The 15,880-nt window shown below is 43.0% G+C and overlaps 2 protein-coding genes across 8 annotated transcripts in view; both read right to left on the reverse strand.

The window, feature by feature from the left end:
* The window catches only part of wnk4a (WNK lysine deficient protein kinase 4a), a 42,686-nt gene extending 40,729 nt beyond the window's left edge, over nt 1–1,957 (reverse strand). For 2 of the 3 annotated variants that reach the window (XM_071463142.1, XM_071463140.1), the window contains exons 1-2: nt 942–1,957; nt 29–694 (exon numbers count right to left, since the gene is read on the reverse strand). In XM_071463142.1, the coding sequence (XP_071319243.1) occupies nt 29–661 (633 nt within the window). In that variant the 5' untranslated portion in view covers nt 662–694; nt 942–1,957. The remainder of the gene's footprint in view (nt 1–28; nt 695–941) is intronic. The other variant, XM_071463141.1, reaches the window with a different exon arrangement.
* A 124-nt stretch (nt 1,958–2,081) lies between these two features.
* The window catches only part of vps25 (vacuolar protein sorting 25 homolog), a 45,198-nt gene continuing 31,399 nt past the window's right edge, over nt 2,082–15,880 (reverse strand). For 3 of the 5 annotated variants that reach the window (XM_071463144.1, XM_071463146.1, XM_071463145.1), the window contains 4 exons: nt 14,812–14,908; nt 14,621–14,686; nt 13,134–13,196; nt 10,068–10,648 (listed from right to left, as the gene is read on the reverse strand). Coding sequence is in view for 2 of the 5 variants with exons in the window: in XM_071463147.1 (XP_071319248.1) it covers nt 2,799–2,911; nt 3,736–3,811; nt 5,240–5,328; nt 5,454–5,507; nt 6,125–6,270; nt 7,766–7,879; nt 10,024–10,073 (642 nt within the window). In the remaining 3 variants the exon portion in view is untranslated. Of the gene's footprint in view, nt 2,912–3,735; nt 3,812–5,239; nt 5,329–5,453; nt 5,508–6,124; nt 6,271–7,765; nt 7,880–10,023; nt 10,649–13,133; nt 13,197–14,620; nt 14,687–14,811; nt 14,909–15,880 lie in introns of those variants that run through there. The other 2 variants (XM_071463148.1, XM_071463147.1) reach the window with 2 other exon arrangements.

A 15,880-nucleotide genomic window follows, 5' to 3' on the forward strand; every position in this document is an offset into this window, starting at 1 on the left:
AGTGAAGCATAAAAACAAGGCCTCCTACCTGTAGCTCACACCACGCCACCTCCACTGTTGTCTCTGTGTCCAGCCCTTTATATACCGTCTTGAAAGACCCCCTTCCAATCTCGATGTTGAATTTGAGATATCTTCCATCAGGTGAGGTCGCCACCGCTTTGGTCTCCACGTCTTCTTTCTCCTCCTGCTCCCACTGCGTATCAAACGTGATGCGAGACAGGACCTTGTGCTGTTTGTTGTGAAGTTCATTTTCAGAGTCCGAACTGGCTTCCTGAGCGTTGGCCCTCGGGACGGGCTCCCAGTTACCAGTGAGGGACCCGGCGTCGGGCTCCTTGCTGCTTGGGGGCGTGTTGGAGCTGGTCCCCGGGCTGGAAAGTGGAGACGGAGACGGCGGAGACTCGTCAGTTTTTTCGTCCTCAGCTCTGGACTCTGTCAGTGTTGGGATATTCTCCGCTGACCAGGACAAGGCTTTGGAAAGGACGCCGCTGTACAGAGGCGAATCGATGTCCATGCTGATTTTTTGCAGCCCGTAAGAGTTTCTCCGTGCGCCCAAGCCGTGCGTCCTCAGCACGGATGGCACCCGGGACAAGCAGTCGTCGGTCATATCCAAAGAGAGGCCTGGGAAACCGCGTCCTGGTATCTCAACCTGTGCGTGTGACATTGCAGCAGGTTCAACGCCTTCTTGATTCAGAGCCTAAATGTGGAAATGGCATTAGGGCAACAGAGTACCGTTACTTTAAGTTGAGCGTTACATTTCCATGATGTCAGTGGCTTTAAACAATGGATGACCACAAAATAACAGGTTTGTTTCATGACTAACAAAACAAAATTTTAACATAAACTCACTTAATATCTGTGCTGCCTTCACCTGTAGCATTAGTCAACCTTAGAAATAACTTCTAAGTTTATTAAAAAAAACTGAAAAATAAAGACATACTCACTCATCACAGGCGCTGTGTAGAAAAAATTTCTCATAAACGCACTTTAACGCATCGTTCCCATCAAATAATCCCCGTTGTCCTCTTCTCCTCTCTTTGCAAAGTCCTCAGCCATAACCTCCGCTGAAAGGACGGAGCTGCCTATATCAACAAAGCTCCGGAGGGCTGCGCGTCCTGTGCGCTCCCAGCGCGCTCTCCCGACTCCGCCCCTCGCAGCTCTGACGCGCTAATAGGACGAGCCAGAGGGAGTAATTACAGCCTGACTTAAGGAGTGTTTGCAAACTAATGCTCCATAAAACCACAGCATCTCTCATCTTAGTGTTTTCATGTTTCATTTCATTTAGGAATAATTGGTGTCCAAAAAGGATCTTTAAAAATCTAAATTGGAGCAGTATCGTGGGGTCGGATGCATGTAAGATGGATAGGAAGGGTTTATGAGAGGATCCATGAACTTATTTTTTTTTTTGGTATTTCCCTGTATTGATTACCTGAACAGGTTCCCAAAAGTACATGTGCTGCTCCCTTCACAGCTTGTCCGCAAAATCAGCAGCAGAAAGCGCTCTCCTCCTCCTCCTCCTCCTCCAGTTGGCCCTTCACTGATAAAGACGTCAAATTTCTCTGAATTTAATTCCAACTGGTGGGTCACCCCACCACCAGCTTCTCTCAATCTGTGTCAATATGTTGTCGTTTGATTAGCGTGAATGAGAGAGATACTGTATGGGGCCCACGGAGGTGGGGGGGGGGGGCGCAGCGGACGGGCCTAACCTGCAGAGGGAGCCATACCGCGGAGAGTTGTCGCCCACTGCTGCTGAAACAGGACACTTTTATCAGCCAAGGCCACGCAGGGGCCCACCTGTCCCGCAAGAACGCACACTGGGTGTTATCAGCAAACACACACAGGATTCCCTGGAGTTGTATCATCCCCACAGGCTGGGACATGATGTGAGTGGAACATGCCCCGTTCATTCACTGTACAGCTGCAGGCAGAAAGCAGAGCACATCCATCACTGTGGTTTGGCTCAGCACATCTGCACACTGTTAACGTTATCACTCATGTTTTTCCACGCATCCTCTGAGAGAATTCAAGGACATTTTTGGGATAAAAAAAATGGAAGCTTTCTGTCGAGACATGAAAAACACACATTTAGCAAATTTCTAATTTATTTTCCTACAGGATATGAAAAAAAGGAACTGAATATAGACAGAGAGAGAGGATAACAGGAGTGTCACAGTAGCTACTGCACAATAATGGGATGACAGCAATCTGTACGTGAAGTCCACTATTATTACACTCAGCTGAGTCGAGCCAGGATTGGTGGTCCAAGTCTCCCCGGTGTTCCTCTTCTGGAAGCATTTATTCTCAAAATAAAAAGTCCCTCTGGTGTTGTGTTCTGGGATTTCTTTGGAGTAGAGGAACAACAGCCGAGCAGAGGTCCAGAGCTAATTATACTGCGTGAATTTGTTAACAGGGAAAATTGGCATAAAACTAGTTTTATTTACAACAAAGAAAAAGTAAAGTTACAGCTGGTTGGGAAAGATTTTTCCCTAAAGTATTCAGATATGATAGTATTTAGTCCCCTGATAGACTCATTGCATGTTTAAATGGCAACAAATGTTACCTGTGACACCTCAAATGCTCTTTTTCCCCAAGCACGCATAAATGATATTGGTTCTCTTCCAATAAGAAAAGGCTTTGAAACTGGGCGAACCAAAAGGCAACAACATTTACTGGACCAGCATCCTCTGGGCTGGGCAATGAGGTGCACCATGTGTAGCCGTAAATTGGCTAAATCTTAACATTTGCCTGTAAGGTACAGTATGAGGGCTCCCAGACAGAGTGTGTGTGATTCCAGCACCGTTTCAGAAGAATTTGACACCCTTCCCATCATCCATGGTGATGATCTCTGCTTTGCCTTCTGTTTGTAAAGCCTGCAGCGAGCGAAGGAGCATCCAGTCCTCTAGACCATGGAACTCTGGGAAAGAAACAAAGCAGAGTTTATGTCAGAAGGAACAATTAAAATAAACAGTTACTGTCTATAATAATAATAGTAATAATTATAAAAATTTACTTTATTTATACAGCGCATTTCAAAATAATAGGACAAGGTGCTTGAAGGGTTAAAATCAAGACTGAAACATTTCAGGGCAACAATAAAAAAAAGGCAATTAAAAGTACAAAATAATTAAACAGAATAATGAAAAGAAAGAAAGTGGAATAAACAGAAAAGTGTTCAGATCCTTCAGAAATGACACAGTGCAAAAGTATTTATTGCAAAATGTACATAAAATATCAAAAGTAAAAACATTCATTAAGCAGAGACACACCTGTTATATTATCAATAATACTTTGTATTATAGGATATTATTACTTCATGTTGTAATTTTAGGTACTTAATAGGTACTATTATTTTAGGTACTTAATATTCTACTGGTTAGTTTAACAGTAAAGCATCATAATTTATTTCAAATATTAATTTGAAAAGATCTAAAGCTGTCAAATAAATGTAGTGGAATGGAAGTATAACGTAGCACAAACCGGAAATACTCAAGTTAAGTTAAAGTACCTCAGAATAATTACAGTAGTTGGGTGCATGCACTTTGCTTCGTGCATTAATAAAAGCGACTTTTGTAGTTTTGACACGTGAGTTAATAGAAATCACTGGTTCTGTGTGCACTTCCTGAATGTTGACTTCAACAAGGTCTACACTGTTTATTTATCTACAATTAAACACAAAATCAATCAGCCTGAAACAATGTATTCATCCCGATTCATTTTAACCTTTTAGTGGTGCCATACCTTCACCTTCTGTGTCATCACCGTTGGACAGCTCATAAAGTGTAAACACAGAGTTGACCATCCCATTTTTGGAAACCTAAAATGTCAGAAAACAGAATAATGGTCACTCTCTGGGAAAGTAACTAACATCAGAGTTATTTAACTAATGTAATAAATGGTTTCCTTCAACAGTCACAACACGTGCTCTCTTTAGATTACTTCATTGTCTGATTAAAAAAAAAAAAAAAAGGTTATTTTTTTACACAGGAGGGCTGAGATCTGGAGCACGAGTATAAATAGAGCATTTAATGAGGGTTTGACAAACTTAAGGTCTTCATCAGACATGAAGAATGCTGGGTCTGCTCATGGTGAGTCATCCAGCTGAGATTTCTACCTTTAGTGAGGTGTGCACAAACAATGTGTGAGGCCATCTCTCAATACTTCTCGACTTCCTCAGCATGAATCCCATTTGCTGCTGCTGCCGCTTTAAAATACATATACACACATATACAGTCTCTTTTCTTTTTAAATTCAGTTATTTCCTGAAACAACTGAACATCATAGTTTTTAGCAAATATTATTCATCCAGGAGTTAATAATGCATTTGTTGGGGGACTATTTTCAGCTGCGGATTAATACACAGCACTATTCTTGTAAGTGGAATCGATCCACTGTTGGTTTTGGTCTTTTAAAAGCATCTGTTGACAATAATACTGAATATTGCCAGACAGATCCTTTTAGCACTCAGTTCTTAAAAAAAAAAATAAAATTATAAACTGTTTGAGAAGTACAGTGGAACATACAGAGCAATGGGTAAGTATAAACAACACACCTCTGTCCTATATGACATGTCAAAGTTATTTAATAGTTGAGTCTTTCACATCCACAGGCATGCAGTTCATCTACAACTTCCTGTTAAAAGTTCTCTTTTGCATGTGTTTATTGCAGTGATTGTTTGCTTGTTTTTGTTGCTCTGTGGCCACAGGCATTTCAGTTTTGTCTTAACATGTCTGTTGTCATCACATGATGCTTGGTCTGTGCGTTTCAAAATCATGAAATAAACTAAACTTGATTTTGTTAGGAAAATTCAACACAGGCTTTAAACAATAAGCTCTGCTTTTCTGAGCCTCCTTTATGAAACACCGCTCTGGTTACCATGGTAATCCAACAACATGTTGACATGCACTGTAGCGACCTAGATATATGTGTTTACATGCATCAGATCAGTTAGTTAACATTTTCCTAGCCCCGAACTTATTTTGGAAGCATTATTTACTTATTTTGACTTTAGTAGTGACACAACACGTAGATGTTCTATGTTCTTCTATGTTCTATGTGTACATATTTTTTATAAAAAAAAGGTCCAACCAGTCTAGATCTTTTTGTTCTTACATGGTTCTGCAAATTAGCCACTAAACAACACTCTGCTTTCCATTCATCTGTTGTCAGCTCCACTAATGAACAGAAATGCAAAATGCAAACGTGTGACAAACAGTACAGGGTGTCTCTTGGTGTGATGACTCACCCACTGGTATATTAACTTGCCCCACTCCTCTGGTCGTCGCCACATTACTAAACACCGGGACTTGTTTTTGTCCAGCCATTCCAGGTTGCCTGAGGTCAGCCAAAAACAACGATACTACAAGTTTAATGCTAATGAAATCAATTTGCAGTGAGACAAAGAGATAATCAGTCTTAATCTCAACACAGCACAAACATCCAGACAGAACAAAATTTACCCTTTTTCCTCAGTTCCTCAAACACAACTTGAATTGCTTCCATTGAGAGTTTTCCTGGAACTCAATTAAGGGCTGACAACAGTAGTTTGAAGTTCAAAAACTCACATTAACACCAGAAAAACTGACTTGTAGAGGTTAACTGTTTTCAGTAATCATTTTGACATGATTTCACCTCTAAAGTGAAACGCACATTCAGTTGCCATTTTATCAAGAACACCTAAATCCTCCCTTTACGAAGGATATAAAGTTCAATTTTATTTAAAACTGGTTCAACTTTATGATCATTTTGGAGGATTCAGGTTGTGGTGCTGTTAAACTGCGTGTTCATGGAGTAAGGATCACTGTTGATATTATTGCAGGTTTGTTGTTTAGTTTGAGATAGGTGCACCTAATACACTGGCAGCTGAGTGTATGCTCATCAAAATTAAAAGACATCAAGTGACACAAATTCAATTTAACACAAGCTACGGCAGAGCAAGAGAGCAGCTACTAAGGTGGTACATAAAAAAGCATTTTAAAGCTACCCTGATTGCAATGTGTGTCAACATTTATATCCTCTGGGTGGAGTGTAATTTTATATCCCAGTGATGGAGGCAGCTTATAAATTAAGCTGTATAATGTATGGTAAAAATCCTGGTTGTGGCTGAACCACGGGCAGACTGCTAGGATACGCTCTATCTTCTTGTTGTTGAATACGGGGCTTTCCTGAGCCTCCATGACGTCCAGGGTGTAGAGCTTGTGATGCCGGCAGTACGACAGAGCCAGGGAACACCATGCTGCCAGCTGTTTCTGTCTCGTGTCAACATTGGGCTGTAGCCTGTCCATAATGAGATGAGCAAAACATGGAAAGCACAGTCACCAAGTGGCAAACATCACTGCATGATGCATCATTGTTCATACTTTGTTATTAATAGTTTTTTTTTTAGTTTTTTTTTTTTTTTTTTTTTTAAAATAGGCTGCTAGCCAAACAGCAGCAATGAAATTGTGCAAATAAAAGGCTACTACAGCATCTTCTGTTTGAACCTTGTTCATTTATCTAACAATGATTTATAAGAAATAATCAGCATTTCTAAATAAAAGAGACCACAGGAGATAAAACATAGTTATCACATATTATCAGTGAGTTTTAATGGAGCATCGCTGACGTTACCAATGGAACTTAAACAATTCCTGGGATAACACTTCTCAACAGTCTGTGTGTTGCATTCACAGTAATTTAAAACGGTTGCCAGTGTAAAGCACAAGACATCCAGTTTATACTTGGTATCAGCACACAGGAAATGATAATTCCCCTTGTATCTGTTTGTTATATCTTTGTTACATTTGTTTTAAAGGAATTTCAGCACTGAGGTCTTTCTAGGTACTGGCAGGCTACAAGTATGTCAGAGTAGTGTGAGAGGTCAGAGTAGTGTGAGAGATGTGCCTGTTATTTAGCCCACCCTCTTTGACATAAACAGGGTGGATAAAATAATTGGACCATCAGAGCCTCAAAAATGGCTGAATCAACATTTCTCTAAAACAGTTTCAGCACAAATCATGAAGGTAGGATTTACTGTTTTATTAGACTGTATTAGTTTTATTAAGGTGTATGCAAAAACTGCGCATAAACTGAATTAATTTAGATACTTTACATACTTATACCAGCACAAACATCAACATAACAAATGTACTCTCTGTGTATTTATCCAAACCAGCCTATTTTACAGTTTTGTTAACCTGCACCTTTATTCTTACCACTACCGCGATCTTTTAACTTGTGTTTGTTTCTTGTGATGTTATGGCAATATCTATCTATATCTTGAGGATGACCATGATAAAAAAAACAAAAAACATTTTTAAGTGTCAGTATACGGCTGGAATTCCACATCGTGTCACAGAATCAAATAGGTCAAAGGACTGGTTAACTAACGCTGGTCAATATTTTATGGACCTGTAAGTTTTATTTATAAACGCTTATAAACATGTTTTGTTAGCTGACAGCTGAGATTGAGGTAAAGCTGGCTATCAAAACAGCTAGCTACAGCTACAGTGGTTCTTACAGACACTATGATTAATCACTCATGTTGTGTTTTTAATGTTTGCAGTGTTACTAAGTCGCTGAACGAAATCGACTAACGCTGTTACAAAAACTTTAGAAAGACAGTAGCTGTGTAAATCCACTTCCCTAGCTGTTTCGTTTAGCCAGTTAGCCGGCTAACGTGATGCTAGCTCGCAAATCAACACACTTCGATTGAATAACACATAAACAACGGAGACTAATAAGCAAAGCTAATCAGTGTTTTTAAAATGTGGTTCAGAAAAAGCTGACTCACGTAAAAAACGGAGGAAAATTGTACTGCCAGGGCCACTCAAAACTCATTGCACTTGATGCGGTGTTCACAGCTGACAGCTTCCGGAAGCGCGTCCGATCTCTCAAATGGGTCCGACTAACAACACAGATTTACCAGACAAATAAATAATGTATAGAGAAATATAAAGGATGATCCAAACTAACTACACCCATTTACCAAAGACTAAAACACATACAAAATAAAATATATCTAAATGTGAAAATTTTGGTACAATAAAAAAAAAAAAAAAAAAAAAAAAAAAAAAAAAAAAAAAAAAAATCAAAAAATATATACACTTTCCCGGCCACTTCATTAGGTGAACCTGTTTGATACACCCAAATATCTAATCAACTAATCACATGGCAGCAACTAAATGCATTTAGGCATGTAGACATGGTCACAAAGCTCAGATCATCTCCGACTGGTTTCTTGAACATGACAATGAGTTCACTGTACCCACATGGCCTCCATAGTCACCTGATCTCAATCCAGTAGAGCACCTTTGGGTTGTGGATCATGGATGTGCAGCTGACAAATCTGCAGCAAATGCGTGATGCTGTCATGTCAATATGGACCAAAATCTCTAAGGAATGTTTCCAGCACCTTGTTGAAGCTATGCCACAAAAGAATTAAGGAAGTTCTGAAGACAAAAGGGGGTCCAACCAGGGGGTCCAACCATGGATGTATTAGTCTTTGTTTCATCAGACCAGAGAACTTTGTTTCTCATGGTCTGAAAGGCCTTCAGGTGCCTTTTGGCAAACTCTTGCTGTCATGTGCCTTTTACTGAGGAGTAGCTTCCATGTGGCCACTCTACCATACAGGCCTGATTGGTGGAGTGCTGCAGAAATTGTTGTTCTTCTGGAAGGTTCTCCTCTCTCCACAGAGCAATGCTGGAGCACTATCAGAGTGACCATGGGGTTCTTGGTCATCTCCCTGACTAAATCCCTTCTGCCCCGATCGCTCAGACTGACCCAGCGGCCAGCTCTAGGAAGAGTCCTGGTGGCTCCAAACTTCTTCCATTTACAGATGATGGAGGCAACTGTGCTCATTGGGACCTTCAGTGCTGCAGAAATTTTTCTGTACCCTTCCCCAGATCTGTGCCTCGTTGCAATCCTGTCTCGGAGGTCTACAGACAATTCCTTGGACTTCATGGCTTGATTTGTGCTCTGACATGCACTGTCAACTATGGGACCTTATATAGACAGGTGTGTGCCTTTCCAAATCATGTCTAATCAACTGAATCTACCACAGGTGGACTCCAATCAAGTTGTAGAAACATCTGAAGGATGATCAGTGGAAACAGGATGCACCTGAGCTCAATTTTGAGTGTCACGGCAAAGGCTGTGAATACTTACGTACATGTGATTTTTTTTGTTTTTTATTTTTAATATATTTGCAAGAATTTCAAGCAAACTTTTTTTCACTTTGTCATTATGGGGTATTGTGTGTAGAATTTTGTGGTAAAAAAGGAATTTAATCCATTTTGGAATAAGGCTGTAACATAACAAAATGTGGAAAAAGTGAAGCGCTGTGAATACTTTCCGGATGCACCGTAGAACCTTTAAATGGGGCCACCCCACAGACAAATCAAAAGGCACTGACTTAATGAAGTATCAGGGATTCTGCATTTCATTAAAATATCAATTAAATGTCCTCAGTGAGGAATGCAGAAATTGTATTACTCTTTGACCCCGCCCCCACATAAGGAGCTATTGAGTACAAATGAACTAAATAAAAACAAAAACATAGTCTGGCAGTATAGACTTGCTTGCAAATTTCATTCTCAAAAAGTTGAATGCTTCCTTTCCTCAGTCAGGCTACTCAAGTTGAAAGTAGTTTGAGCCGTAATTTACAGTAGCTGTGTGGTTTAAGCTGTAACAGGTCTCATCCAGAATTTATATTGGACATAAAGTTTAAGATCTGAAACATTCATCTTGGTGTAAGAGATTACACAAACATTTAATGGCCTCACAGCGTCCTACTCACTGTTCAACATTTTTAACCGTTGGTTTCTGGAGCACAGGAATAAGAAATGTGAATAGTTAAAAAGAGTTGGGTTCTTTTTTAAATACACAACCGTGATTATAATATAGTGTTTCATCTGCTGCAGAAAAATAACAGACTAAAACTATAAATGCTAAAGTAATTACAGAAGCTTACAGGGGACTTTACTAAAACAATCATGTAAACTTGAAAATGTCATTTTTCACACATGCATGTGTTCTAGGATTATACTGCACCTGACTTCATGAATATGGGCAAAGGAGGAGAAGCAGTCGACAGGTTCCATTTGAAAGTATTTAATCTTTTGCTTGCAGTCAGTCAGGTGTGAGTAGTTAGTGAACTGGTTATATTTCTACAGATTAAGAAAGCGTAGGCTACATACAGGTGAAATCCCATCATATTGTCTTGAATAAAGCAACAAACGATTCTAAATCAGAATCAGTGCATCAATACATTCTGACTTTAAATATATAATCATGTGAGAACAAACCAAGGAGATCAGATTAACTACTTAACAACAAAATAAACATGACTCCAGGAAACATAATGAACTGAACGACTCACTCGACACACTCAGGAACAAAGGTGAAATGATGGAGAGAAGCAGCTCAATTTAAGACAGAAAACAGAGAATGAGCTCAGGACACAGAACAAAGAAAACTCAAGGCACCTGTGTGAGCTGCCAAGTCAGCACACCTGTGCTGCTCTTCGGCCCAGTGGTCATGTGACCTCACTTCCCACAGTGTGTGTTATTTAAGTAAAAGAATTTAAATTTAGTCCTTCTTGTGACTGGTGACCTGTCCAAGGTGTAGCCCCCCTCACCCAGTGTCGGTTGGGATTGGCTCTAGCCCCTCTGTGGCCCTAAAAGGATAAATGGTATAGCTAATGAATGAATAATTGAATCCTGGTCACGCTTAATAAAATATTTACACATTCATACACGTTCAAAGACAAAAATATTTTGCTTAGAATCATAGCTTGTGTCAGATTTTATGTTTTCCCACCAAAAGGTTTTGTATAATTAATAATCTAATTAATTTAATAATTAACATTTAATAAAAGCCTCGCGCGAGGCTGGACAGCCCGACCCCCAGGCGGCCCTGCGCCCAGCCATCGGGCTCGTTCAGCCTCGCGCGAGGCTGGACAGCCCGACCCCCAGGCGGCCCTGCGCCCAGCCATCGGGCTCGTTCAGCCTCGCGCGAGGCTGGACAGCCCGACCCCCAGGCGGCCCTGCGCCCAGCCATCGGGCTCGTTCAGCCTCGCGCGAGGCTGGACAGCCCGACCCCCAGGCGGCCCTGCGCCCAGCCATCGGGCTCGTTCAGCCTCGCGCGAGGCTGGACAGCCCGACCCCCAGGCGGCCCTGCGCCCAGCCATCGGGCTCGTTCAGCCTCGCGCGAGGCTGGACAGCCCGACCCCCAGGCGGCCCTGCGCCCAGCCATCGGGCTCGTTCAGCCTCGCGCGAGGCTGGACAGCCCGACCCCCAGGCGGCCCTGCGCCCAGCCATCGGGCTCGTTCAGCCTCGCGCGAGGCTGGACAGCCCGACCCCCAGGCGGCCCTGCGCCCAGCCATCGGGCTCGTTCAGCCTCGCGCGAGGCTGGACAGCCCGACCCCCAGGCGGCCCTGCGCCCAGCCATCGGGCTCGTTCAGCCTCGCGCGAGGCTGGACAGCCCGACCCCCAGGCGGCCCTGCGCCCAGCCATCGGGCTCGTTCAGCCTCGCGCGAGGCTGGACAGCCCGACCCCCAGGCGGCCCTGCGCCCAGCCATCGGGCTCGTTCAGCCTCGCGCGAGGCTGGACAGCCCGACCCCCAGGCGGCCCTGCGCCCAGCCATCGGGCTCGTTCAGCCTCGCGCGAGGCTGGACAGCCCGACCCCCAGGCGGCCCTGCGCCCAGCCATCGGGCTCGTTCAGCCTCGCGCGAGGCTGGACAGCCCGACCCCCAGGCGGCCCTGCGCCCAGCCATCGGGCTCGTTCAGCCTCGCGCGAGGCTGGACAGCCCGACCCCCAGGCGGCCCTGCGCCCAGCCATCGGGCTCGTTCAGCCTCGCGCGAGGCTGGACAGCCCGACCCCCAGGCGGCCCTGCGCCCAGCCATCGGGCTCGTTCAGCCTCGCGCGAGGCTGGACAGCCCGACCCCCAGGCGGCCCTGCGCCCAGCCATCGGGCTCGTTCAGCCTCGCGCGAGGCTGGACAGCCCGACCCCCAGGCGGCCCTGCGCCCAGCCATCGGGCTCGTTCAGCCTCGCGCGAGGCTGGACAGCCCGACCCCCAGGCGGCCCTGCGCCCAGCCATCGGGCTCGTTCAGCCTCGCGCGAGGCTGGACAGCCCGACCCCCAGGCGGCCCTGCGCCCAGCCATCGGGCTCGTTCAGCCTCGCGCGAGGCTACTCCCCCGACTTACTCCCCCGACTTACTCCCCCGACTTACTCCCCCGACTTACTCCCCCGACTTACTCCCCCGACTTACTCCCCCGACTTACTCCCCCGACTTACTCCCCCGACTTACTCCCCCGACTTACTCCCCCGACTTACTCCCCCGACTTACTCCCCCGACTTACTCCCCCGACTTACTCCCCCGACTTACTCCCCCGACTTACTCCCCCGACTTACTCCCCCGACTTACTCCCCCGACTTACTCCCCCGACTTACTCCCCCGACTTACTCCCCCGACTTACTCCCCCGACTTACTCCCCCGACACCTATATAGGCTCAAATTAGGGTCCAAATGATTTTGAGCTTGTAAAGTAATGTTTACAAATAATTCCAAAAGTTGTAGTTGTAAATCAAACTTCGTAAATCCGTAAAATAAAACTGCAGGAGAAATGGAAGTTTGTGCATGTGAAAAAAAAATTTATCCTTTGACAAAGACATTTGTATTTGCTCCAAAGACAGACTCTCTGAATAAAACTACACAAATGGTCAGTGGTGAGGGTTTCACACATAAAAGAAATGCTTTTGTAAATGTCTGTGTACAGATAAAAAGCTGAAAACTGTAAAACTCAGCAGGTCACACACAGCAGAGTTTCACAGCTTCCTGCTCTATATCAGCACAGTTGTTGACAAAACCATTTATTTATTTAGTGTTTTTTAACCTCAACACTGATCATTTGTTCATAGTTTTGAGTCACAAAGTCTTTTTTTTGTAACAAATACAAATGTCTTTGTCAAAAGGACAAAATTATTTTCCCATGCACAGACTTGACTTTCTCATACAGATTCATTTCACAGGTTTACAAAGGTTGATTCACAACTACAAACGTTGGAATTATTTGTGAACATCACTTCACAAGTTCAAAATCATTTGGACCCTAATTTGAGCCTATATCGGTATGGGGTGGAGTCATGAATATGACTTACCATTTTTGCTGGTTGTGGAGGACGACAAGGTGTGGTATTGGCCCGAGTTGGATTCCGGCATCCCTATGAAAACATACAATGGTACTGTATTAAATAAAATGACTTTCCATTGCAGGACAAAGTTGTAGATAAAGTGATATTTTACACCTTGTAGAGTCTTGGTCAGTAAAGTGATAAATCAAACAGAGTTGTTACTGAGTAGTTCCTCATTTCATCATTATATCATCAAATAAGTTCCTTAACAACCAATCAGAGACAGCAAGTTTCCAAACAAGTATATTAATTGTCATCACTAATTTATCAAAAAACCAACATGGATGTGATTACAAATATGAATACTTGTGTTGAAACTTGCCGTCTCTATTCGTTGTGAAGTCATTCATTGTGATATAATGACGAAGTAATGAGGAGCTACTCTGTAACATCTGTTTGATGCATCACTTTGCTCACCAAAGCTATGCAAGCTGTAAAAAAAAAAAAAAAAAAAAGTTTACAACATAGTTCTGTTCTAATGTGTTGTAAATTACCCTCTAAGAACATAATTCTAGTTTTGTCTAATTTGATACCAAGTACAGCTTGTTATGTCTTATTAGTGTACAGTGAAAAGGGCAAATAAGATTTGTATTTGTAAAAAGAAAAACTGAACTGAAAAATAAAAACTGAGCAACTGATATCAGTGGTGAGGTAACGCAAAGACACTGTGGAAGACGGTGCTTTTGCCAAATCTGTGAACAGATACAGAGCAGCAAACTGGAGAACTTGATGCTCAAAATTCCTTCACAGTGTACGACCCTGAGGTTACAAGCACAATTTTGACTCCATCCTTACACTTTAAAAATGATTGGACAAAGACGGTCCAATCACAAAGCAGATTCCACTCAGAGGGCAGGTGCTTCTGTTGCCTTCATCTGCCGCAGATCCTGAACGGTGTAGTAGATATTAAAGCCAGCGCTGTCGCCCATCTTGAAAATCTACCACATCTTTCAGGATGTGCGATAGAGATGAAGATACCAGAACCACCTGCCCTCTAATTGGACTCTGCTTTGTGATTGGACTGTCTTTGTTCAATCATTTCAAGGTGTAAGGATGGCGTCAAAAGTGTGCTTGTAAATTCAGTGTCACACACTGTGTAGGAACTTTGAACACCAAGTTTTACAGAGTTGTCTGCTTTGTTTCTATACACAGACATTGACAAAAGCAGTTCTTCCACGGTGTCTTTGTGTTACCTCACCACTCATTTCATTTGGTCAGATTTTAAAATCACACGGCCTTTTTACAAATACAAATCTCCTCTCCACAAGCACAATGTCGTGTGCTTGTGTTGAGGACGTGTATATACTTGAGTTTCTCATACAGATTTTGCAGGTTTACAAAGATTGATTTAAAACTACATTTGGAATTATTTGTGAACATCACTTTATAAGCTCAAAATCCTTTTGATCCTAGTTTAGGTATAGGTATGTGATGGAGTCATGCCCATGACTTACCATTTTTTGCTGGGTGTGGGGCACCATACAGGATGTGGTCCTGGCCTGAGGTGGGTTCTGGCATCTCTATGAAAACATGCAGTTATATTAAAATACATTTTCCATTGCAGGGCAAATCAAGACATTTTAGGCAGCTTTTCACAAAACAATATTGAGAAACATTTTTGCTTTAAATAATTAATTTCACTTACCATTATAAACTCAGTGCAAGTTATGAAGTTAGCTCCCATCAGTCTCAAAGGAGGTTACCGCACACAGCTCCAACCGCAGATACTGTTAACAGGAATCCTGGAAAGATTTTTAAAACCTTACATTACTTGGTTGTGGTTTAAGTGGCATTTACTGGTGCCAAAAAAAAGAGAAGTTGTTTTTTTTTGGTTTTTTTTTTTAAACCTTAGTGATTGGACAACGACAATCCAATCACAAAGTTCAGTCAGAGGGCAGATCATTCAGTTGCGTTCAGCTCCATGGCAGATCCTGAAAGGTGGAGTAGATTTTCAAGATGGAGGACAGCATGGGCTTGAAAATCTACTACACCTTTCAGGGTATAGGCAGAGATGAAGGTAAAGGAACCACCTGCTCTCTGATTGGACTCTGCTTTGTGGGATTGCCGCTGTCCAATAAGATTAAGTTAAAAAAAAAAGGAGTCAGAATGTGTACTTGTCATTTTTGAGCATAGGGGTGGGCGATCTGGCCACAGGTCATATGTCAATCCTTCGAGCTTTATCACGATCTACAGTGTTTCCACTGATTTTATTGTGAAAGTCCTAACCGGAAGTAACGACGTCTTTTTCCGCCGCTTTGACACCAGCTCCAGATGTTAGCTAGCTAGCAGCTCTTCCCCCAACAATGTTGTCTTACATGTACAAACTGTGCCACAGCCAATCACATTTCTCGCTGAGCTCATATGGAGTATTCTTTTGAACAGCACGGTTATTTATGAGGTTTTATAAGCGCTTTGATTTGGAAGTGAAGTCGCTGCTAACCAGCTGCTAACCAGCAGCTAACCAGCCGCTAACCAGCTGCTAACCAGCTGCCCCGCCTCCTGTGTGCCGCCTTTACCGCAGGTGTCTCATTGGCTGGTGACGTCAGCTCTTGTTCTGCTCAGGTGAAGAATATAATATAATATAATATAATATAATATAATATAATATATGTCTGTGAGCCAAATGCTCCAGGCTGCAGAACAAGGGCCGCTGTCGCCAGCTGCGGTTAGCAGCAGGCTAGCTGTTGTTAGCATGCTAGCTGTTTAACAGGTGG

Source organism: Trachinotus anak, unplaced genomic scaffold (assembly GCF_046630095.1).
Source record: "Trachinotus anak isolate AG129_WGS33_773 ecotype Australia unplaced genomic scaffold, CSIRO_AGI_Tana_v1 ptg000025l, whole genome shotgun sequence".
Lineage (NCBI taxonomy): Eukaryota > Metazoa > Chordata > Actinopteri > Carangiformes > Carangidae > Trachinotus > Trachinotus anak.